At 39.9% G+C, this 25,771-nt stretch overlaps 1 protein-coding gene across 1 annotated transcript; it reads left to right on the forward strand.

Annotated features, from left to right (window-relative positions):
- The first annotated feature begins 372 nt into the window (after positions 1-372).
- GCS1 (mannosyl-oligosaccharide glucosidase) lies at positions 373-25,090 on the forward strand. The gene is made up of 15 exons (XM_088269778.1): positions 373-660; positions 2,237-2,461; positions 4,544-4,701; positions 6,217-6,388; positions 8,782-8,968; positions 9,927-10,072; positions 11,584-11,780; positions 13,795-13,950; positions 14,707-14,855; positions 17,969-18,141; positions 19,101-19,234; positions 20,543-20,748; positions 21,477-21,726; positions 23,460-23,650; positions 24,867-25,090. The coding sequence occupies exons 2-15, from the start codon at positions 2,237-2,239 to the stop codon at positions 25,088-25,090; spliced, it is 2,568 nt and encodes an 855-aa protein (XP_088125904.1). The 5' UTR covers positions 373-660.
- The last annotated feature ends 681 nt before the right edge of the window (positions 25,091-25,771 follow it).

The following is a 25,771-nucleotide window of genomic DNA, read 5'->3' on the forward strand; positions in this document are numbered from 1 at the left end:
AATTGACTTTTAAATCTGTACGTACTATTATAATGGGATCAATCTCAGTAGTTATTTGAATGTTCTGTTTATGTTCAGAGTAAAAAACAATTAAAAACTATTTTTTTATAGGAGAGGGGTTGGGGTAATACTTAAAGGGCGAACCAGTTCTTAAAATTTTTGAATGTCATCATTGGATGAACCTTATTAATTTATTTTGAAGTACACACATCCACTTTCAATTTTGATACATATGAACTAAATATGCTATGAATCCTCGTACATAATAGGCAAGGAAAATTTTCTCAGGCAACTAATAAATATAAAAAAATACAGTACCTACCTCAAAATAAGTTTGAACAATTTCACAAGCCATAGAAAAATGTGACATCTATGACTTTAAACGTCATTCTTGCATACGTCAAAAGCGATTTTAAATTTTTATCGATTCGATAATTCAATAAGCCGTTTGTACATTATTAAAAAAATATATATATAAATAACACTAATAAAAGTATTCAATTTACATGAGCAGTCGATATAAAATTACCATTGCTAGTCTGTTTAAAATTAATTTTATACATATTACATGTGATGAAGATGTGTGAATTTCTAAAGCGATTTTTTAAGTGAATTCTTTAGCCGGCTAATATTTTCAAGTTGGATTTTAACCGCCAAAAGGTAGAGTTTAATTTTAATGCTTGTTTTACTTATTTCACAACATAGTGTAATTCGGTTACCGTTTAAAATTATGTATTGTTTATAGTTTTGGGGTTAATCAAAATGCAATTCCGCCAAGAAAACTCTTCTTTGTTTGTCTCCTCATACGTTTATTCACAACAGCTATCGAAATTGGGTCCATTCGCCAGGAACTACGCTTAAATGGCTTGACTCTGGCCAATATCTGTACTTGACGGATTCTCCAGTTCTTTGGACACGTTGCGCGCGGCAACGAGGATAGCCTGGAACGACTAGTTGTGATCGGTAGCCTGGAGTGAAAGAGAGGGAGAGGGAGATCCCCCACACGATGGACCGATCAAATTAAGGCAGCAGCAGGCACCTCGGTGGTTGGAGCGCTACGTGCAGCGCAGTCAAGGGATAACTGGAGAAGAGTCATTGCTTCTGCAAGGGTCACAACCCTCAGCAATGAGGAATAAGACGGAGAAGAGAAGAAGATATATATATATATATATATATATATATATATATATATATATATATATATATATATATATATATATGTGTATATATATATATATATATATATATATATATATATATATATATATATATATATATATATATATATATATATATATATATATATATATATATATATTCTTCTTCTTCTTCTTCAAACCTTTATCCGCATCCTAATGGTGCATAGGACCCTGCATCTTATAAACGCAGTGTTATCTTGATCGTTTACACACGAAGGAAAGGTGATCAGCTCTCCGCTTCAGTTAGGGTAATATTGAATAAATATTAGAGTGAAAAAATCACTTTTATTTATTTAATACCCTGGAAATCGAACCCGGGACCTCCAGGACGGTATGTATATACATATATATATATATATATATATATATATATATATATATATATATATATATATATATATAAATAAATTTACATGCGTTTCGATCATTATTACGGCAATTATATAATGATGTAGAGTGCGTTGAAATACATCAAAATTGGATAAAGGAAGTTAATATGAATCTAAGAAGCATATCTGGCAAGAGTCTTCGAGATAGAATAAGGAACGCCAGGATCAGGGAAATATGCGAGATGGAAGATGTCGTTTGGTGGGGAAGGCAACGAAGGAGACAATGGTATGCGCGTGCGAGGAGAATGGAACCATCCAGACTCCCCCACATCTTTCTTTGTCCTTTCTTATTCTATTCCATCTCAAAGCCTGATATGCTTCTTAAATAATAATAATAATAAAACCCTTATCCGCACCCCAATGGTGCATAGGGCACTGCTTCGTATAAACGCAGTGTTATCTCGATCGTTTACACATGAAGGAAAGGTGATCAGCCCTCCGCTTCAGGTACCAGTCCAGGGTAATATTGAATAAATATTACAGTGAAAAAATCACTTATATTTATTTAACCCCCCCTGGGAATCGAACCCGGGACCTCCAGAACGGTAGCCGAGCATGCTGACTATTACACTACTGAGGCGGACAAAAAATTATGCTTCTTAGAGTCATCATATTATTTTTCTGACATTAAGATTCCATTGGTTGCAGATGGTGCGGCCGCGCAAGCTGGCCTCGCACGCCGACGCGGGCCGCGGCAAGAAGGAGGCGGGCGCCTGCGGGGGCTCCAAGACCTCCCCGCCCGCGGCGCCCCGCTCCGCCCTGGCCCGGTACTGGATGACGGTGCTGGGCAGCGCCTGTCTGCTGCTGGCCGTCTACTTCAGCTTCCTCGGCTACCTGGAGACCAGAGTCAACACGCCATTCGACAAGAACACGGCTAGTCTATTTTACAGATAGTCATCACGCAAATAATCATCTTTTTTATTTATTGAACGGCTGAAGCTTTTAAGATAATACATATCGTTCACTCCTTTCAAGAACGTCATAAATCAAAAATTGACAATTTTCAGTTGTGCATGTTTTCGGAATGCTCAGAAAATCTACTATATCCCAGCAAAAGCGGCATATTTTTAACTTAATATTTACCCGCTACAGGGCAGAAAGTGTTGTTTTTGCATTTTGAAGAAAAGGTATTGTTTAATTATTTTTTTAAATATACTAAATATTTTTCAAATGGAGAAAAAAACTTCAGGTTTTACCTAAAAAGATCTGTTGCACAGTAAAAAGTTCAGTAAGTGACTTGATATTTATTTTTAATACATTGTATTATATTTTTAAACTTTAAAAACGTTCTCCTGAAAAATCAAGTTTTTTGATTTATGACGTTCTTGAAAGGAGTGAACGATATATACAGTATCTTATATAAAAATACACTAATAGAGAAACAAAAAGTCTTATAACATAAAATCATAATAAAATAGCAAATATTATTTTTGACATCTCATCAAAGATGAAGAAGAATATGGTAGTCTGGGCATTTACGGGGCTGATGACATCTCCAGATTTGTGAACAAGTATTTGGACACACTCAAAATGTCGTAAATAAATTATCCAGTCAAATTATAAGCTAAAATAATAAGAATAAAAATGATATTTCCTGGCGATTCTCATGTAATAATAATAATAATAATAAAACCCTTATCCGCACCCCAATGGTGCATAGGGCACTGCTTCATATAAATGCAGTGTTATCTTGATCATTACTTACATGACGCTAAGGTGATCACTCTTGCGCTTCAGGAACCAGTCCAGGGTAATATTAAATAAATATTACAGTGTTAAATCAGTAATATTTATTTTCACCCCCCCTGGGAATCGAATCCGGGACCTCCAGCACAGTAGCTAAACACGCTGATCGTTGCTCCATGGAGGCGGACATTGGTGATATGGATGATAGTGATATATTGGTCGAAACGTTTGATGCCATATCGGCTGTCCAAATTTAAAACACAGTAAGGGAAATTTTTTTCGTAGTAGAATTTTTTTGCATTTATGGACTAAGTAAACTCTACTTAGTCCATAAATGCAAAAAAACCTACTTCAAAAAAATGTCCCTTACTGTGTTTTAAATTTGGACGGCCGATATATAGCTTCACAACATTTTGAGTCCAAATACTTGTTCACAAAATCTGGATTATCTCCAAATACAGGAGTTATTTTCATATTATTTTTTGACATCTCATCAAAGATGAAGAAGAATATGGAAGGCTGGACTTTTACGGGGTGTTTCTCATGTATGTTATTATAATCCAGGATTCGGACCTCACATACTAATATAAGAGTTTCTGCTCAGTAAAAAGCTTCTTTTCATCTCACCAATAGATGTCTCTAGTGAAGCTCTAGTGATTCAAGAACAATGTTTCTAAATCGGTTCATATATATAGAACTTCCAAGAGTTTGAGTAGTAATTCTTTATTTTCTGTTAAAATCAAATATTTGTATACAACATTTTGAGTGTGTCCAAATACTTGTTCACAAAATCTGGATTATCTCCAATTACAGGAGTTATTTTCTTATTATTTTTTGACATCTCATCAAAGATGAAGAAGAATATGGAAGTCTGGGCATTTACGGGGCTGACGACCGCCATAGGCTGGTTTAAGTGATCGCTTTACACATGTGTAGCATTCACCAATTCCACCCATTATTGACAACCACTCACTTATTTCTTATAACCCTTATCCGCACCCAATGGTGCATAGGGCACTGCATTGGATCGACGCAGTGTCATCTTGATCATTACTTACACGAAGACAAGGTGATCGCTCTTGCGCTTCAGGAACCAGTTTAGGGTAATATTAAATAAATATGCGTAGGCAAATAAATATAATTTATATAAATAGGCAAACAATGCTCGCAAAGACAGTGGTGTGGCGTTGGATCCTCTCTGCCTTCCCCTGCGGGGAAGCGGCGTGGTGGTTAGTTAGTTAGTTAGGATTAATGTGTAGTGTTTTGCAGATCGTCACCAAGGCGGGGCTCGATATCCCGGAGAGATTCTGGGGCTCGTATCGCCCCGGAAACTACTTCGGGATGAGGACCCGGGAGGCCCACTCCCTCCTGATGGGGCTCATGTGGTATTCCCCGCAGCGACTCCGGCCGGGGGGCGAAGGAATCCGGTAGGACTTCTTTTGCATTTCACAATACAGGTCAAATCTCGGTGTAACGAACTTCACGGGACCAAAAAAATATGTCGCCATACTGAAAATTTGTTATACTGGATGTATAGAATATGACGCATTTAAAATTTATTTTATCGCTATATTATACTTACTCTTATGAAATAATAAAATAAATAAAAACCCTTATCCGCACCCCAATGGTGCATAGGGCACTGCGTCATATGAACGCAGTGTTATATTGATCGTTTTACACATGAAGGAAAGGTGATCAGCCCTCCGCTTCAGGTACCAGTCCAGGGTAATATTGAATAAATATGACAGTGAAAAAATCACTTATATTTATTTTACACCCCTTGGGAATCGAACCCGGTACCTCCAGAACGGTAGCCGAGCGTGCTGATCATTGCACTACGGAGGCGGAGTCGAGAAAATTAAAATTAGTTATTGCTGTTACACTTCACCCGATCTTCCGGCCAGTAAAACTAACTAACTAACTAACCATCACGCCGCTTCCCCGCAGGGGTAGGCAGAGAGAATAGAGCGCCACACCACTCTGTCCTTGATATGATAAAATAATATTGGCCAATAAAGTATCAAAGCAAATAAAACATTATTAAACACAGTTATCACAGTTTGGATAGTTTGGGTACTAAACACAGTTATCACAGTTTGGGTAGTATGTTTTCTAGGGATGGAAAGATTGATAAAGACATAGAAAGGAGAGTGAATGCTGGGAACAAAGTGAATGGTGCACTGAAATCAGTTATAGCAAATAAAAACCTATCAGCGGAAGCTAAACTGGCAGTGCACAACGGAGTCCTGGTTCCAACTCTAATATATGGAAGTGAAACATGGAGTTGGCAAAAGAAGGATGAAAGTAGACTGAATGCAGTCGAAATGCGATCTCTCAGAAGAATGTGCGACAAAATGATGTATGATAGATGTTCGAATAGTGAAATAAGAAAGGAATGCAAAGCTGAGACAAGCATTATCGATAAAATTAAGAAAAGTGTGTTGAGATGGTTTGGACATGTAGAACGAATGAGTGAGGAAAGAACGGTAAAACAAATTTATGAGGCGAATGTTAGCGGGAAAAGAAGCAGAGGAAGACCGAGAAAAACATGGCACGATCAGGTATGCCAAATACTTCAGTCAGGTTAGGAGTCGTAACAATCGGCGGGTGTGTATGAGGAGATGCATGAACGCGGAAGAGGCGAAGAATTTTTGCAAGGACAGAGTGGTGTGGCGCTCTATTCTCTCTGCCTACCCCTGCGGGGAAGCGGCGTGATGGTTAGTTAGTTAGTTATCACACTTAGATACATACAGTTCTTAGACATTATCAAACAGTGTTTGATAATGTCCTAAGAAGAGGAAAAGCGTCACGTATTAAGATATACATAAATAAATATAGAATTCAATCCAACAAAAGCCTTGTTTTATTTTGGATATATTACCCAACAATATTTAATTGACTTTGCGGACGATGGATGCTGATTGAGTCTCTTCACCCAGGCACTGGTGCTCGCAGTCTGACGAGCTGGACCGCTACGGATGGATCCGCCACGACGGAGTCGGGTTCGGGGAGCAGGAGATCCTGGACGGACCCTGGCTGCTGCAAACCTCCTTCCTGAAGGGGGCGCTCTATGGCGGCAAGGGCGGCGACTGGACCGCCAGGATCCAAGTGGTGAGGACGTCTGTAACTTTTCCCCTCACACTTGGCTAATAAATAATAATAATAAAACCCTTATCCGCACCCCAATGGTGCAAAGGGCACTGTGTCATATAAACGCAGTGTTATCTTGATCGATTACACATGAAGGAAAGGCGATCAGCTTCAGGTACCAGTCCAGGGTAATATTGAATAAATTTAATAACCCTTATCCGCACCCGAATGGTGCATAGGGCACTGTGTCATATAAACGCAGTGTTATCTTGATCGTTTACACATGAAAGAAAGGCGATCAGCCCTCCGCTTCAGGTACCAGCCCATGGTAATATTGAATAAATATTACAGTGAAAAAATCACCTGTATTTATTTTACCCCTTTTGGGAATCGATCCCGAGACCTCCAGAACGGAGACCACACTGTGGTACTTGTAGAAAATTTGGCGATGGACTTACAATCTTGTATTTATTTAGATTGGCAGTGACAGGTATATTGAAAGCTTTTAAATGTAAATTCACAGTAAAATCGGGATACAATTTTATATTGTTTCACAAAAATTTCGCAACTTAGTTCAAAAAAAAAAAATTGCTTAGCAAGAGCAGATCTGCCGGGAAGCCTAGATGCTTCTGTATCAGGTCTGGGAATGCGGTGGGACAGCTCTCAATGTACCTCGCTTATTATTATAGAGAAGGTCTGTCAGGAAGCCTAGATGCTTCTGTATCAGGTCTGGGAATGCGGTGGGACAGCTCTCAATGTACCTCGCTTATTATTATAGAGAAGGTCTGTCAGGAAGCCTAGATGCTTCTGTATCAGGTCTGGGAATGCGGTGGGACAGCTCTCAATGTACCTCGCTTATTATTATAGAGAAGGTCTGTCAGGAAGCCTAGATGCTTCTGTATCAGGTCTGGGAATGCGGTGGGACAGCTCTCAATGTACCTCGCTTATTATTATAGAGAAGGTCTGTCAGGAAGCCTAGATGCTTCTGTATCAGGTCTGGGAATGCGGTGGGACAGCTCTCAATGTACCTCGCTTATTATTATAGAGAAGGTCTGTCAGGAAGCCTAGATGCTTCTGTATCAGGTCTGGGAATGCGGTGGGACAGCTCTCAATGTACCTCGCTTATTATTATAGAGAAGGTCTGTCAGGAAGCCTAGATGCTTCTGTATCAGGTCTGGGAATGCGGTGGGACAGCTCTCAATGTACCTCGCTTATTATTATAGAGAAGGTCTGTCAGGAAGCCTAGATGCTTCTGTATCAGGTCTGGGAATGCGGTGGGACAGCTCTCAATGTACCTCGCTTATTATTATAGAGAAGGTCTGTCAGGAAGCCTAGATGCTTCTGTATCAGGTCTGGGAATGCGGTGGGACAGCTCTCAATGTACCTCGCTTATTATTATAGAGAAGGTCTGTCAGGAAGCCTAGATGCTTCTGTATCAGGTCTGGGAATGCGGTGGGACAGCTCTCAATGTACCTCGCTTATTATTATAGAGAAGGTCTGTCAGGAAGCCTAGATGCTTCTGTATCAGGTCTGGGAATGCGGTGGGACAGCTCTCAATGTACCTCGCTTATTATTATAGAGAAGGTCTGTCAGGAAGCCTAGATGCTTCTGTATCAGGTCTGGGAATGCGGTGGGACAGCTCTCAATGTACCTCGCTTATTATTATAGAGAAGGTCTGTCAGGAAGCCTAGATGCTTCTGTATCAGGTCTGGGAATGCGGTGGGACAGCTTTCAATGTAACTTTTCCTCTTTTACCTTTAACTCTTCTTTTTTAACTAGGATTTCAAAAAAAATATATTTATTAGTTGCCTTTCTCCTTGCCTATTATGAACAAGGATTTATAGATAGCTGGTCAAATTATAAGCTTAAATATTAAAAATGAAAATGATATTTTTCATCAGTGTTTGATAATTTCGTAAGAGGAAACGCGTCACATATTATCATATATATATTGCTCACTCCTTTCAACAATGTCAAATATCGAAAATCGTCAATTTTCAGTTGTGCATTTTTTCGGAACGCCCAGAAAATGTACTATATCCCAGCAAAAGCGGCATATTTTTAACTTAATATTTACCCGCTACAGGGCAGAAAGTGTGGTTTTTGCATTTTGAAGAAAATGTTTAATTGTTTTTTTAAATACACTCAATATTTTTCAAATGGAGAAAAAACCTTCAGGTTTTACCTAAAAAGATCTGTTGCACAGTAAAAAGTTCAATAAGTGGCTTGATATTTATTTTGAATAAATTTTATTATATTTTTAAACTTAAAAAACGATCTCCTGAAAAATCTAGTTTTTTGAAATATGACGTTGTTGAAAGGAGTGAGCGATATATGTAAATAAAAGTAGAATTCAATCCAATAACCGTGTTTGATTTTGGGTATACATATTACCCAACAATTTATGATTACAGACGCAGCGAGAGAATTCGCGTGCCAATTCTACCGTAGATGACACCGTGTCGCTTATATGGTACACCAGCGGAGAGGGCGTTCCCGGCCTGGACATCCGGGCCTTCCAGGCCTCTCGGGGGGCCACGGGGGTCCGGGGCTTCACCCCCACCCTCGGAGACTTCAAGCTCAACATTCTCCCGCACAAAGGTAGGCAGCTTTAACTTGTCGCAACGATATTGTAGGTATGGGTACTATCCATATTAGTAGCGCAAACATATAAAATAATAATAATAAAACCCTTATCCGCACCCAATGGTGCATAGGGCACTGCATATAAACAGTGTTATCTTGATCGCTAACACATGAAGGAAAGGTGATCAGCCCTCCCCTTAGGTAGGTACCAGTCCAGGGTGATATTGAATAAATATTAGAGTGAAAAGCATAAGCAAGCAGAAATAGCACTTGTATTTATTTGACCCCTTCTGGGAATCGAACCCGGGACCTCCAGAATGGTAGCCGAGCGTGCTGACCATTACACTATGGAGGCGGACAAATTCAATTTATTTATAGATAATATACACATTACAAACTTAAATTTAAATAGTATACATTAACAAAAATAGAAAGGATACTATTGCTAAAGGTGTAGAAGAATCCAACTTCGGGAAACTCTTTCAGACACATGGAACAGATCCATATCCAATGAGATATTGTTCAACATAGCGGTAGCTCTTCCTACAGGCATAACCATCGGCAGGTTGGTCCTGTGAATAGGAATGTGAAACAATCTATGCCGACGCTGTCTTAGGTAACTATCGGGAACATACAGACCAATGCTCCGGATAGTGTCAGGATTATCCATCATACTGCGAAATAGATAAAAATGCGTAATCAAATACACATTCCTTCTAGTCTCTAGACTGTTGTAGCCGAGCATACCCTGGAGGAACTCGGTCGGGTAGAGCCGAGGATAATAGTCATACATGTCCTCCGATTACGCAGACTTTTGACGCCAGATTTTAGGTTCTGATTGATCTGATCGTGCCTTTTTCGTCTTTTTCGGCCGTCTTCCTTGGGAGTTGGGATGTCGCATCGCCGCCAAGTCACCAACATACCCAGATTCTTTACAAGTCCCGTTGTTTGATGGTTTTTTTAATGTTTTCAGGTAAAGTGCTCCATGAATCGTTCCTCAGCACGGCCGCTCTCGGCTCCCACCTCTTCCGGGAGACGGTCGTGTCTTCCCTGCGGCTGATCCAGGACTCCAAGAGTCCCCGCCAGTGGATAGGCCTGGCCGGACACCTCACCGACAAGGTGGGCCGCTCTCTCTGTACGATCGAGTTCAAGACGGCCACCTGTGGTCGGCTTGGGAAAGCTTTAAGATTTTTTTTATTAATTCCCGATATTTTAGGTGTTTCTGAATCCTTATTCGCCAATTTATTTTTATTATTTATTTATTTTATTCACAGTGAAATTTATCTATCGTTCCTGGAATGATCATTTTCCCGGATGTGTCGTTTATTTCTTCTACCCCGAATTAATTTCATACAAAAATAGATCGCATCGATCGTTTCTGTCCACCATTTTACCGTATTCATCGTTTGAATTATGCTACATATTTGACATATGCCATATATATTTGACATATTTATATTTTTTAAAAAAATTCTCAATTTTGTTACATTCATATTATTTTTTGACATCTCATCAAAGATGAAGAAGAATATGGAAGTCTGGGCATTTACGGGGCTGACGACCGTCATAGGCTGGTTTAAGTGATCACTTTACACACGTGTAACATTCACCAATTCTACCCATTATTGACAACCACTCAAATTCTTGGAAGTTCTATATATATGAACCAATTCAGAAACCTTGTTCTTGAATCACTAGAACTTCACTAGAGACATCTATTGGTGAGATGTAAAGAAGCTTTTTACTAAGTATAAACTCTTATATTAGTATGTGAGGTCCGAATCCTGGATTATAATCACACACATGAGAAACGCCAGAAAATATAATTTTCATTTTTATTATTAAGCTTATAATTTGACCAGATAATTAATTTACAACATTTTGAGTGTGTCCAAATACTTGTTCACAAAATCTGGATTATTTCCAATTACAGGAGTTATTTTCATATTATTTTTTGACATCTCATCAAAGATGAAGAAGAATATGGATGTCTGGGCATTTACGGGGCTGACGACCGTCATAGGCTGGTTTAAGTGATCACTTTACACATGTGTAGCATTCACCAATTCTACCCATTATTGACAACCACTTACTTATTTCTTATAACCCTTATCCGCGCCCAATGGTGCATAGGGCACTGCATTGGATCGACGCAGTGTCATCTTGATCATTACTTACACGAAGACAAGGTGATCGCTCTTGCGCTTCAGGAACCAGTTTAGGGTAGTATTAAATAAATATGCATAGGCAAATAAAATATAAAGTGATCACTTAAACCAGCCTAAGACGGTCGTCAGCCCCGTAAATGCCTAGACTTCCGTATCCTTCTTCATCTTTGGTGAGATGTCAAAAAATAATATGAAAATAACTCCTGTAATTGGAGATAATCCAGATTTTGTTACATTCAACGACAACATTCCTATGTGTGAAATACAGACTATCAAAATCTAGTGTGATAGATACGGCAGAAGAGGTCTGAAAGCTTGTCGCGTTCCCATCTAATTGAAATGAAATACAAAACATCAAAACTATTCGTATTGCACTGTATTTCGTCTGCTGTAATATGTTTTTCATCGTTTTTACACCGTAAATAAATTAGTAAAATCAGCGGAACCTCGTTTGTTTCCCAGATGACCGAGCCCAACTTCATAGCGACCCAGCTGACGATGTCGGTGCCGTGCACGATCGACGTCGTGTTTGAGTCGGCCAGCACCTCCACCCGGAGGGACGAAGAGCTCTCCGGGGACACGTATACGGAGCAGCTGGAAGAGAGCAGGAAGACGTTCGACCAGAGATTCGAGGAGACCTTCCGGCTCAAGGATAGAGGGTGCGTAGCTCGGAGCAAGCATCGTAATGCGCTGAGCACTCAATAGAATGTTCGCTCGATGAGCACTCATTAGAATGTTCACTCGATGAGCAATCACTAGAATGTTCACTCGATGAGCACTCATTAGAATGTTCACTCGATGAGCACTCATTAGAATGTTCGCTCGATGAGCACTCATTAGAATGTTCGCTCGATGAGCACTCATTAGAATGTTCACTCGATGAGCACTCATTAGAATGTTCACTCGATGAGCACTCATTAGAATGTTTACTCGATGAGCACTCATTAGAATGTTCGCTCGATGAGCACTCATTAGAATGTTCGCTCGATGAGCACTCATTAGAATGTTCACTCGATGAGCACTCATTAGAATGTTCGCTCGATGAGCACTCATTAGAATGTTCGCTCGATGAGCACTCATTAGAATGTTCACTCGATGAGCACTCATTAGAATGTTCACTCGATGAGCACTCATTAGAATGTTCACTCGATGAGCACTCATTAGAATGTTCACTCGATGAGCACTCATTAGAATGTTCACTCGATGAGCACTCATTAGAATGTTCACTCGATGAGCACTCATTAGAATGTTCACTCGATATGATGCACCGAGTACTTGCTCACTCTGCCCTTCACAGTGCGATGAATAGTTTAATTTAATTTAATTTATTTATAGGAAATCAACAGCCATTATAAAAATAGTATAAATATACAATGTAATGAGCCGATAATGAGGCCACTTACTGATTTCACATTTTATACAACAATATATAATACATAATATATATTTTGTCCGCCTCCGTAGTGTAATGGTCAGCACGCTCGGCTACGGTTCTGGAGGTCCCGGGTTCGATTCCCAGGGGGGTTCAAATAAATATAAGTGATTTTTTCACTGTAATATTTATTCAATATTACCCTGGACTGGTACCTGAAGCGGAGGGCTGATCACCTTTCCTTCATGTGTAAACGATCAAGATAACACTGCGTTTATATGAAGCAGTGCCCTATGCAACATTGATGTGCGGATAAGGGTTTTATTATTATTATTATTTATCATCTGTGTCGGTGTACCTCTGCATCTGCTTCTGACTTCTTGACTCATGTCCCACTTTTCGTTGACTATACATCCCAGGTATTTGTAGCAAGTGCATCGTTCAATGTTTTTGCCATCTAGCTTTACCATGACCATGGTCTTAGTTTTCTTAACCTTTTAACCGCGTCAACTATGTTCCTGAGAAACGCCCGTGCGCGGCGGTATTTCGCCGTTTTTTAAATGATGACTTTTTCATGTATTTAGTTAAGAAACGATTTATTTTCCTAAACAAAAACGTTCAGTGGGATTCATTGTACCTTTTTAGTACTCTATTTTACACGTGTGTCACATTATTCTTGAAATATATCGCAATATAAACAAATAAGATCGTAACATAAATAAATCAAAGCACGCATCGTGTGTCACTCTTACCCACTGGCGATGCGTAGCGTCGAGAGTGAGACAGATATAGGGCGTGATTATGGCGCGGACTAATTACCGACCGCAAGAAAAATCGCGGATCTGTTCTTTTATTTATCCTTGTGATGTTACAAATTATTAGTCAGATATTTCAACAGATGTCATAAGGCCGAGGACTGACGTATTATTTTATCCAAAGTTCCACACCATGAAAAAATCCCTCCAAGTTGAACTGAGGTTGGAAACTTGGAGCAAAGTAAAAACACATACGCTTATGTCAGCCGCGTATGGGGCATGTTTTATGAAAACACATACGGTTATGCGAGCCGCGTGGATCCGGTTAATGTTGATGTTGATGCCAGCTCCTTTGCTTCACTCTTTTCAACAACGATATATAAAAAATCGTCAATTTCCAGTTGTGCATGGAATTGCGTTTCGGAATGCCCAGAAAATGTACTATATCCCAGCAAAAGCGGCATATTTTTAACTTAATATTTATTTAATATTCAAAACCGGTCTGCCGGGTATTGCACAAGCGGCTATATGATTTGTTTTTACCAGGTACAACACTACAGCCGTGGAGTTCGCGCGGGCCACCTTCAGCAACCTGATCGGGGGGATAGGATACTTCCACGGTTCCAGTAGGGTACTTTCCTCGTACACTCGCGAACCCGTGCCCTACTGGAAGGCGCCGCTCTACACGGCCGTACCGTCGAGGTAAAAAATCACTCAAAATACTTCCAGCCTAAGTTTTTGGTCCAGATACTTGTTCTCAAAACTGGATTATCTCCAATTACAGGAGTTATTTTCATATTATTTTTTGACATCTCATCAATGATGAAGAAGAATATGGAAGTCTGGCGTTTACGGGGCTGACGACCGTCATAGGCTAGTTTCTAGTTTAAGTGATCACTTTACACACGTGTAACATTCACTAATTCTACCCATTATTGACAACCACACTACTCAAATTCTTGGAAGTTCTATATATATATGAACCAATTTTTAAACATTGTTCTTGAATCACTAGAACTTCACTAGAGACATCTATTGGTGAGATGAAAAGAAGCTTTTTATTGAGCAGAAACTCTTTTATTAGTATGTGAGGTCCGAATCCTGGATTATAATCACACACATGAGAAACGCCAGAAAATAAAATTTTAATTTTTATCATGTAAGCTTATAATTTGACCAGATATTTTATTTACATTTTGAGTGTGTCTAAATACTTGTTCACAAATCTGGAGAAGTCATCAGCCCCGTAAATGCCCAGACTTCCATATTCCTCTTCACCTTTGATGAGATGTCAAAAAATAATATGAAAGATACTCCTGTAATTGGAGATAATCCAGATTTTGTGAACAAGTATTTGGACACACTCAAAACGTTGTATCTTACTACATACACCTGTACATATATGGGTCCGGATAGCCAGTGTGCCGTAGTGACGGCGTATACGTGTCTGTGTTCCAGGTCTCACTTCCCGCGCGGCTTCCTGTGGGACGAGGGCTTCCACTGCCTGCTGATAGCCCGCTGGGACAGGTCCATAGCCCTGGACATCATGGCGCACTGGTTCGACCTCATGAACGTGGAGGGCTGGATCCCTCGCGAGCAGATCCTAGGTGACCGCATCTTGCCAATCTGGCATCTGCAGAGCGCTAGCGCTAACAACGTCTTATGTATGGGTCCTCCGTGTGTGACAGAGTTAAATATGAAAGGAATGTCAAGGGTGATCAGAAACCCAGGCTTTAAGCTTCGTGGAGATATGTATTTTATTTTTTTCCTTTGGGGGTCAAGGGATCTTGCATCCCTTCTGTCGCTGCGACCATATCAGGTCTATTGTGACTTCCCTGTGTATTACAGCTCACTGCCAAGACCTACATGAGTCATGTATTTTTTTTATTTTTATTTATTGATTTGGCGTTTAATTTGTAGAACTCCATTTTAATTTATGTATTAATTTTAAATCAAACACAGATTTTTTGAGTCTACTAAGTTGTATTTTATTAACAAAAACACATAAAAAATTATACTGTGACAATTGTTTCGCCTTGTTAGGGCATTATCAAACGAATGTGAAGATCAAATGGACTACGGTCCTTATGTAGCTATACAATTCTAAGTGACAGTTTTTAACACGTGCAGCAATAATTTATGAGAGACAACAGTAGCTAATGGGGGATGTAGGTATGTAGCCTTATATTAGCTAATGGGGGATGTAGGTATGTAGCCTTATATTAGCTACTGTTGTCTCCCATAAATTATTGCTGCACGTGTTAAAAACTGTCACTTAGAATTGTATAGCTACATAAGGACCGTAGTCCATTTGATCTTCACATTCGTTTGATAATGCCCTAACAAGGCGAAACAATTGTCACAGTATAATTTTTTATGTGTTTTTGTTAATAACCACCTTTTTTGTCCACCTCCGTAGTGTAATGGTCAGCGCGCTCGGCTACCGTTCTGGAGGTCCCGGGTTCGATTCCCAAGGGGGGTAAAATAAATATAAGTGATTTTTTCACTGTAATATTTATTTAATATTACCCTGGACTGGTACCTGAAGCGGAGGGCTGATCACCTTTCCTTCATGTGTAAACGATCAAGATAACACTGCGTCTATATGACGCAGTGCCCTATGCACCATTGGGTGCGGATGAGGGTTTTATTTTATTATATTTTGTTAATAAAATACAACTTAGTAGACTCAAAAAATCTGTGTTTGATTTAAAATTAATACATAAATGCGTCATGTAACTCGCGACCTGTCTTGGTGGTAGGAGCTTCACCTTCTCGGAGTCCAGCAGAGGTCCCCCAAAGATGTGACTTGGTTTGCGAGCGAGTGCGTCACAATTGCAAAGAATGTGGTTTGGCGTTTCGCTATTCTACATACAAAATCTGCGTACTGGGGAGTCGTGAAGTGAGAGTTTGTCATGTCGCTCACTCCTTTCAAGAACGTCATAAATCAAAAATCGTCAATTTCCAGTTGTGCATGTTTTCGGAATGCCCAGAAAATGTACTTTATCCCAGCAAAAGAGTCATGTTTTTAACTTTACATTTACCCGCTACAGGGCAGAAAGTGTTGTTTTTGCATTTTGAAGAAAATGTATGATATAATTATTTTTTTTAAATATACTAAATATTTTTCAAATGGAGAAAAAACCTTCAGGTTTTACCTAAAAAGATCTGTTGCACAGTCCAAGTTCAATAAGTAGCTTGATATTTATTTTTAGTACATTGTGTTATATTTTTAAACATTAAAAACGTTTATGTTTATCATATATCAAACCCTTATCCGCACCCCAATGGTGCATAGGGCACTGCATCATATAAACGCAGTGTTATCTTAATCATTAACACATGAAGGAAAGGTGATCAGCCCTCCGCTTCAGCTACCAGTCCAGGGTAATATTGAATAAATATTAGAGTGAAAAAAATCGCTTATATTTATTTGACCCTCCCTGGGAATCGAACCCGGGACCTCCAGTACGGTAGCCGAGCGTGCTCACCATTACACTACGGAGGCGGACAACGTTCTCCTGAAAAATTAAGTTTTTTGATTTATGACGTTCTTGAAAGGAGTGAGCGATGTGTTTCCTCAGTCTGCAGTGTCCTGTCAAGGTCCTGGTTAGGGTCCTTATTTGTTTTTTGCTAAGCTTTAGAGCTTCTGTGTGTTTATATTGATATGTATTTACTACAACTCCACTTTTCGAATGGGAATATCAATATAAAATATGTTAGATACGGGCTCACAATTTTAGTATTCCTCCGTAATATAATCACGTAATACATGAAAGTATTGTAATATAAAGTTATTCATTTGCAGCGACGGAACTAAATGATAGTTATAGCAAATAAAAACCTATCAGCGGAAGCTAAACTGGCAGTGCACAACGGAGTCCCGGATCCGACTCTAATGTATGGAAGTGAAACACGGAGATGGCAAAAGAAGGATGAAAGTAGACTGAATGCAGTCGAAATGCGATCTCTCAGAAGAATGTGCAACAAAACAATGTATGATAGATGTGCGAATAGTAAAATAAGGAAGGAATGCAAAGCTGAGAAAAGCATTATCGATAAAATTAAGAAAGGTGTGTTGAGATGGTTTGGACATGTAGAACGAATGAGTGAGGAAAGAACGGTAAAACAAATTTATGAGGCGAATGTTAGTGGGAAAAGATGCAGAGGAAGACCGAGAAAAACATGGCACGATCAGGTATGCCAAATACTTGAAAGTGGTCAGGTTACGAGTCGTAACAATCGGCGGGTATGTATGAGGAGATGCATGAACGTGGAAGAGGCGAAGAATGTTTGCAAGGACAGAGTGGTGTGGCGCTCTATTCTCTCTGCCTACCCCTGCGGGGAAGCGGCGTGATGGTTAGTTAGTTAGTTAAAATAAATGAATTTTTAAAATGTTGGGGATAGAATCACCAATACACAAACGTTTTTTAGTGTGTGCCGTGCTTTGCGTACGCGCGCACTCGGCTTCATACTGTTCCCGCCAATCTCCTTATCATGCCAGTTACAAAATGAAAGTTGTGAATTGTAGGCCAGTGTTATAAGAGTAAAAAATCAAGATTCTTTATTAGTATAGCTTAACTAAACTGGCAGTACAGGAAAGATTCAACCGTAATGTATGGAAGTGAAGTATAGAAGGATGAGAGTGGACTGGATGCAGTCGGGCGCAAACGCCTCTAAGACCGGCGCCTAATCTAACCTAACGGAGCTGACGTTCCAGGCGTGGAGGCGCAGGCCAGGGTGCCCGAGGAGTTTGTGACGCAGTGGAACACCAACGCCAACCCGCCCACCTTTTTCCTGACGCTGCTGCAGCTGGTCGGAGAGTTCCCCGAGGAGATGGATCCGGACTCCGAGGAGTTCGACATCTTGAACAGGATGTTCCCGCGCCTGCAGGTCTTCTTCTTCTTCTTTTTAATGGCTTTTCATCCTTCTTGAGTGTTCTAGCCAATGTCGAGTTATTACCGCTTGCGTCTGCAGGTCAATACGATTACAATTTGTGTGTGGTCATTGAATCAGTCAAATAGTGCCGAGCCTTGACATTGGTCCTAATCCTCAACTATGGTCTAAGCTTCAACTATGGTCCTAGCGAGAAAGAGATGGTCTTAAGCCTCGTTTATGGTGCTAAGCCTTATGGTCAAAAGCCTCGATTATAGTCCTTTACCTCAACTATAGTCGTTTCGATTATGGTTCTAAATAAGTCTCAACTTTGGCCATAAGCCTTGATTATGGTCCTAAGCCTTGACTATGGTCTTAATCTTTTTTTATCATCATAAACATTGACTGTGGTCTAACTATAGTCCTCAGCCTGCACTATAGTTCTAAGCCTCCACTACGGTCCTATGCCTTTACTATGGTCTTAAGCCTTATGTATTATCACAAGCCTTGACCATAGTCTCTAGTCTCAACTAATCTTCTATTGCCCTAACCCTCGAATATGGTCCTTAACCTTCAATATGGTCCTAAGCCTTGAATATGGTCCTAAGCCTTGAATATGGTCCTAAGCCTTGAAAATGGTCCTAAGCCTTGAATATGGTCCTAAGCCTTGAGTATGGTCCTAAGCCTTGAATATGGTCCTAAGCCTTGAATATGGTCATAAGCCTTGAATATGGTCCTAAGCCTTGAATATGGTCTTAAGCCTTGAATATGGTCCTAGGCCTTGAATATGGTCCTAAGCCTTGAATATGGTCCTAAGCCTTGAATATGGTCCTAAGCCTTGAAAATGGTCCTAAACCTTGAATATGGTCCTAAGCCTTGAATATGGTCCTAAGCCTTGAATATGGTCCTAAGCCTTGAATATGGCCCTAAACCTTTTTGTTTGAATGAACCTGCATGTTATAAATTTGTCTGTCCAGGCCTGGTATAACTGGTTCAACACGACGCAAGCCGGAGAGCTACCGACGTCGTACCGATGGCGAGGACGCAGAGACGACATCGCCACCGAACTCAACCCCAAGACTCTCACTTCCGGACTGGACGACTATCCGAGGTCGGTTAAAAGCATATCGGCCCCCTCAACTCCTTACCTGATCCTGCCTTTTTTTCAGCCAAATATTCAATCAGTCCTACTGCGATTTCTCTAAATACTACTACTGCTATCATATAAGGATAGAACGCCACACCACTCATATATATCCTCATACATACTCGCCGATTATTCCAACTCCCGATGTAAAAGACTCACGATCTTCATAGGCTGGTTTAAGTGATCACTTTACACACGTGTAGCATTCACCAATTCTACCTTTGATTAACAACCAGCATAGCAGTCGGTTAAAAGCATATCGGCCCCCTCAACTCCTTACCTGATCCTGCTTTTTTTCAGCCAAATATTCAATCAGTCCTACCGCGATTTCTCTTAATACTACTACTACTACTACAACTCCATTTCTTCGCAGGGGTAGGCAGAGAGGATGAAATGCCACACCACTCAGTCTTTGCAAACAACCTTCGCCCATTCCATATTCACGCATCTCCTCATACATACCCGCCGATTGTTCTCACTCCAAGTTTTACTCGGTCTTCCTTTACTCCTATTTCCAACCAATATAAAATACCTCCTAATTGGAGATAATCCAGATTTGTGAACAAGTATTTGGACGCACTCAAAATGTTGTATGTAAAAGACCCTTTAAAGCGTTTCCAGCAAGCAATGTTTATTTTATTTAATTTTTTTATTTGTATACATTTATTCAAATCACATTTTATACATATTTAGAACTTTTTTTTTTGCAGAGACCCACCAAGCCACCTTGTATGTCTTGTCGGTGGAGTTCTTTTTTAATACATTTTTTATTGTTTTTAACGATTTTAACCTAATATACACACAAAAAAAGAGAAAAAAATTAAGAATGTAATTTTATAATTTTCATAAAATTAACTTGGCGGTGGTATGGACATGTGGAGCGAATGGATAACGAGAGAATGACTAAGAAAATATATGTGTGGCGAATGTGAGAGGGAAAACAGTACGAGGACGACCGAAAAAGACTTGGCACGATCAGATCAATCAGAACCTAATATCTGGCGGTGTCAAAAGTCTGCGTAATCGGAGGGCATGTATGACTAGATGTATGGATGTGAAGGAGGCGAGGGTCAGGACAGAAGAGTGTGGCGTTCCATCCTCTCTGCTTACCCCTGCGGGGAAACGGCGTGATGGTAGTAGTAGTATAGAATTAACTCTTGATCATTTCCCCATTCCTTTATTTTGCCTTTGTTCCATATTTTATTTTGACCGGTAACATCCGTCGGCAACAAATTAAAAATGTATTGATATTATTAAAAAATTTAATACCAGGGCGAGTCACCCGAGCTCCATAGAGCGGCACGTGGACCTCCGCTGCTGGATGCTGCTCGGCGCGCGGGCCATGGCCGGGCTGGCACTCGTGCTGGGCCGGGGCGACTCGCAGCTGCGCTACGAGGCCGCGGCTGCCGTCCTCGAGGACCCCGCGACGCTCGCGGAGCTGCACTGGTCCGAGGACACCAACTCCTTCGCAGACTACGGTGACTATACTAATATGGCTGTTTAACGCAGACTACGGTGACTATACTAATATGGCTGTTAAACGCAGACTACGGTGACTATACTAATATGGCTGTTTAACGCAGAGTACGGTGACTATACTAATATGGCTGTTTAACGCAGACTACGGTGACTATACTAATATGGCTGTTTAGCGCAGACTACGGTGACTATACTAATATGGCTGGCCAACTTCTACAGCTATTTTGGGAGCGGCGTGTTGCCGCATTTAGTGATCAAATGTTGGCGATCGTGTTTGGTAATGTAAGGGAGAAGTGCACAGAATGAAAACAAAATGATGTACCTACAGTTGGTTCCTTTATTGAAATAAATGCAATTCTATACTAAATACCGTTCTGGAGGTCCCGGGTTCGATTCCCAAGGGGGGTAAAATAAGTATAAGTGATTTTTTCACTATAATATTTATTCAATATTACCCTGGACTGGTATCTGAAGCGGAGGGCTGATCACCTTTCCTTCATGTGTAAACTATCAAGATAACACTGCGTTTATATGAAGCAGTGCCCTATGCACCATTGGGTTGCGGATAAGGGTTTTGTTATTATTATATTAAATACTGGAATGATTCACAATATATGAAGTTAAAGAAGTAATCTTAAGATCTAAATAAAACGTCTGTTCGCGTCAACGACCCAAGCAGTTCTCGCGGCTTTTCAGCAAATAAATAAAAAAAGTCTCTCTGCCGTAGGGCTGCACACGGACGAGGTGGCGCTGCGGCGGCTGCCGGCGCCCCCGGGGGCGCGCGCGGGCGGCGCCGCGCCGGCTATGACGCGCGCCGCGCTGCGCGCCCCCACGCCGCGCCTCGTGGACTCGGCGCTCGGCTACGTGAGCCTGTTCCCGCTGCTCCTGCGCGCCCTGCCCGCCGCGCACCCGCTGCTGGGCCGCGTGCTGGCCGCGCTGGACGCGCCGCGCGCGCTCTGGAGCCGGGCCGGACTCAGGTGGGCGCGCCGACTGGCTAGCTGCGCAGGGCGTTGCGTTCAATAATTGCGTCATTCATTAACCCTTCACTGCATAGTGTATCAAATTTGTTACATACCCAAAAGGTAGTGTTAAAACATTCTTTTAAAATACAAGCAACCATTCTTTGTTGTTACTGATTAGATGCATTCATAACTCACGTATATAGTTCATAATTTATCCAAAAGACGCGCTATGGACGCCAAAATAATAACTTCACTGGCCTCTCCAAGACGAACTGTCAATGCAGTCATGCAGTCATGCAAAAAAAAGTCATGCAGTGAGCGGTTAATTGTCATTCAATAATTGTCATTCAATAATTGTCATTCAAAAATTGTCATTCAAAAATAGTCATTGAAAAATTGTCATTCAATAATTGTCATTCAATAATTTTCATTCAAAAATTGTCATTAAAAAATAGTCATTCATTGATTTGTCATTCAAAAATTGTCATTCAATAATTGTCATTCAATAATTGTCATTCAATAATTGTCATTCGAAAATAGTCATTCAATAATTGTCATTCAAAAATAGTCATTCAATAATTGTCATTAAAAAATAGTCATTCAATAATTGTCATTCAAAAATGGTCATTCAATAATTGTCATTCAAAATAGTCATTCAATAATAGTCATTAAAAAATAGTCATTTAATAATTGTCATTCAAAAATGGTCATTCAATAATTGTCATTAAAAAATAGTCATTCAATAATTGTCATTCAAAAATTGTCATTCAAAAATAGTCATTCAATAATTGTCATTCAAAAATTGTCATTCAATAATTGTCATTCATAATTGTCATTCGATAATTGTCATTCAAAAATAGTCATTCAAAAATTGTCAATCAATAATTGTCATTCAATAATTGTCATTCAATAATTGTCATTCAATAATTATCATTCAAAGGAAGACCGAGGAAACCTCGGCATGGTCAAGTAATTCAAATTCAAGCAGCGAGAGAGTGAAACACAACGTTTACATTTATCCATTATAACATGGAAAAGAAATGCTGAGAAAGTACAGACTTCAAGGTGGATAACAATGTATTAAATAAACCTATACTTTCAAAAGCATTGGCTAACATTGAAGCCGCGGAATAGGAGAGAACATGGTATAGTTTGCGCTATGTACAAATACTGGGAATACAGATTTTTGCCTAGTACCTCTTTGGCGCACGCTAAGCTTTATTTGGTTTAGGAGATCAGGGCTGGTAAGGATTTTATATAACAGGACCAAATCAGTAATTACCCTTCTATCACTAAGATTTATTAATTTTAGCCGCTTCATTATGCAATTATAATCTAACTCAACAATGAGATATCTATGTTGAGATATTAAAAAAATAATATCAATTAATTTAAAGCTGAGATAAGCATTATCGATAAAATTAAGAAAGGTGTGTTGAGATGGTTTGGAAATGTAGAACGAATGAGTGAGGAAAGAACGGTAAAACAAATTTATGAGGCGAATGTAATTGGAAAAAGGAGCAGAGGAAGACCGAGAAAAACATGGCACGATCAGGTATGCCAAATACTTGAAAGTGGTCAGGTTAGGAGTCGTAACAATCGGCGGGTATGTATGAGGAGATGCATAAACGTGGAAGAGGCGAAGAATGTTTGCAAAGACAGAGTGGTGTGGCGCTCTATTCTCTCTGCCTACCCCTGCGAGGAAGCGGCGTGATGGTTAGTTAAATAAAATTGGTATCGCCTCGCAGATCCCTGTCCATGACGTCACCGCTGTACATGAAGAGGAACACGGAGCACGACCCGCCCTACTGGCGCGGCCAGGTGTGGATCAACGTCAACTATCTCGCTCTGGCCGCCCTGCACCACTACGGCCAGAGCGAGACGGAGTACAGCGAGAGGGCCAAGGAACTCTACACCAAGCTGAGGAAGAACGTCATAGGTGAGTTGTTATTAGATTGTAACACGTCTTGGTACTTTGTTATTAGGTTGTAACATATCTTGGTACTTTGTTATTAGGTTGTAACTTATCTTGGTACTTTGTTATTAGGTTGTAACATATCTTGGTACTTTGTTATTAGGTTGTAACATATCTTGGTACTTTGTTATTAGGTTGTAACATATCTTGGTACTTTGTTATTAGGTTGTATCTTATCTTGGTACTTTGTTATTAGGTTGTAACATATCTTGGTACTTTGTAATTAGGTTGTAACTTACCTTGGTACTTTGTTATTAGGTTGTAACTTATCTTGGTACTTTGTTATTAGGTTGTAACTTATCTTGGTACTTTGTTATTAGGTTGTAACTTATCTTGGTACTTTGTTATTCGGTTGTAACATATCTTGGTACTTTTTTATTAGGTTGTAACTTATCTTGGTAGTTTGTTATTGTACCTGAAGCGGAGGGCTGATCACCTTTCCTCATGTGCTTACGATCAAGATAAAACTGCGTTTATATAACGCAGTGCCCTATGCACCATTGAGTGCGGATAAGGGTTTGAATGAAAAAATTTTTTTGCTTTTTTATCAGGTTGTAACTTATCTTGGTACTTTGTTATTAGGTTGTTACCTTTCTTGTTACTTTGTTATTAGGTTGCAACATGTCTTTCTACTTCGTTTTTAGATTGCAACACATCTTGCATCTATCTTGGTTATAAGGTTGTAACCTTTCTTGTTACTTCATTATTAGGTGCTAACATTTCTTGCTACTTTGCTATTAGGCTGTAGCAAGTCTTGTTACATGTTTATTATGTTGTAACATGTCTTGCTACTTAGTTATTAGGTTGTAACACACCTCGCTACTTTGTTATTAGGGTGTAGCATGTCTTGCTACTTGGTTATTAAGATGTTACATTTCTTGCTACTTTTTAATTAGGTTGTAGCAAGTGCTACACGTTTACTATCTTGTAACATGTCTTGTAGATACCTGAAGCGGAGGGCTGATCACCTTTCCTTCATTTGTTACGATCAAGATAACACTGCACTTATATGATGCAGTAGTGCCCTATGCACCATTGAGATGCGGATATGGGTTTGAAGAAGAAGAAGAACATGTCTTACTTTTTGGTTATTAGGTTGTGACATTTCTTGCCACTTTGTTATTAGGCTGTAGCAAGTCTTATTAGGTTGTAATACTTTTTTTGGCATTCACCGTTCCAGACAACACGATGCTACGTGTGGGAGCAGTACAGCGACCGCACGGGCCTCGGCTCCGGCTGCCGGCCCTTCACCGGCTGGAGCAGCCTCGTCGTGCTCGCGATGGCCGAGCTCTACTGATCGACCCCCGCGGCTCCGGGCGCGGCGGCCGCCACGTGACGCCACCCGACGGTCGGCGTAGCGCCAGTAGTGTGGGTGGACATTTGTCTACGCAACCGATAGTGTGACGAACTAGCGTCCTTTGACGATGTCTCAAAAAGACGAAAGGGAATATGTAAGTCTGGGCATTTACACGGGTTGTGGCCTGTCTTAGGCTGGTTTGAGCGGTCGCTTTGTACGCTGTGTAAGAAATCTAATTGTAATAATTGTACCCATGACTGAAGTTTCAGTCGTGGGTAAAATTATGAATGTTACACGTGTGATCACTTAAACCGGCCAACGTAGGCTCTGTAAATGTCCAGACTCTTCTATTTTTTGTTCATGTATGTTAAAAGTTTAAAAAAAACTTGATATGATTAAAATTCCCAAAGGAAGCGAAATTTCAAATTTGTGAACAAGACTTTGGACGCACTCAAATTATTGTGAACTAACGAAGTTACTGTTGAAACGAAGACTAGTGTAATACACATATCGCTCACTCCTTTCATCAACGTCAAATATCAAGAAACTTGATTTTTCAGGAGATAGTTTTTAAAGTTTAAATATTAAGTTAAAAATATGCCGCTTTTGCTGGGATACAAAACATTTTCTGAGCATTCCGAAAATATGCACAGCTGAAAATTGACGATTTGATAAATGATGTTGTTGAAAGGAGTGAGCGATATATATATATATATATATATATATATATATATATATATATATATATATATATATATATATATATATATATATATATATATATATAT

The sequence above is a fragment of the Brachycentrus maculatus genome, unplaced genomic scaffold (assembly GCF_059751285.1).
Source record: "Brachycentrus maculatus isolate JH-2025_06_01 unplaced genomic scaffold, ASM5975128v1 h1tg000363l, whole genome shotgun sequence".
Lineage (NCBI taxonomy): Eukaryota > Metazoa > Arthropoda > Insecta > Trichoptera > Brachycentridae > Brachycentrus > Brachycentrus maculatus.

Bases quoted from the DNA above. Each gene is read 5' to 3' on its own strand.
- GCS1 (XM_088269778.1), top strand. From the start codon at position 2,237: ATGGTGCGGCCGCGCAAGCTGGCCTCGCACGCCGACGCGGGCCGCGGC. The intron at 4,702-6,216 runs GTAGGACTTCTT...CTCTTCACCCAG, and splicing joins CCGGGGGGCGAAGGAATCCG to GCACTGGTGCTCGCAGTCTG. The intron at 8,969-9,926 runs GTAGGCAGCTTT...TAATGTTTTCAG, and splicing joins CAACATTCTCCCGCACAAAG to GTAAAGTGCTCCATGAATCG.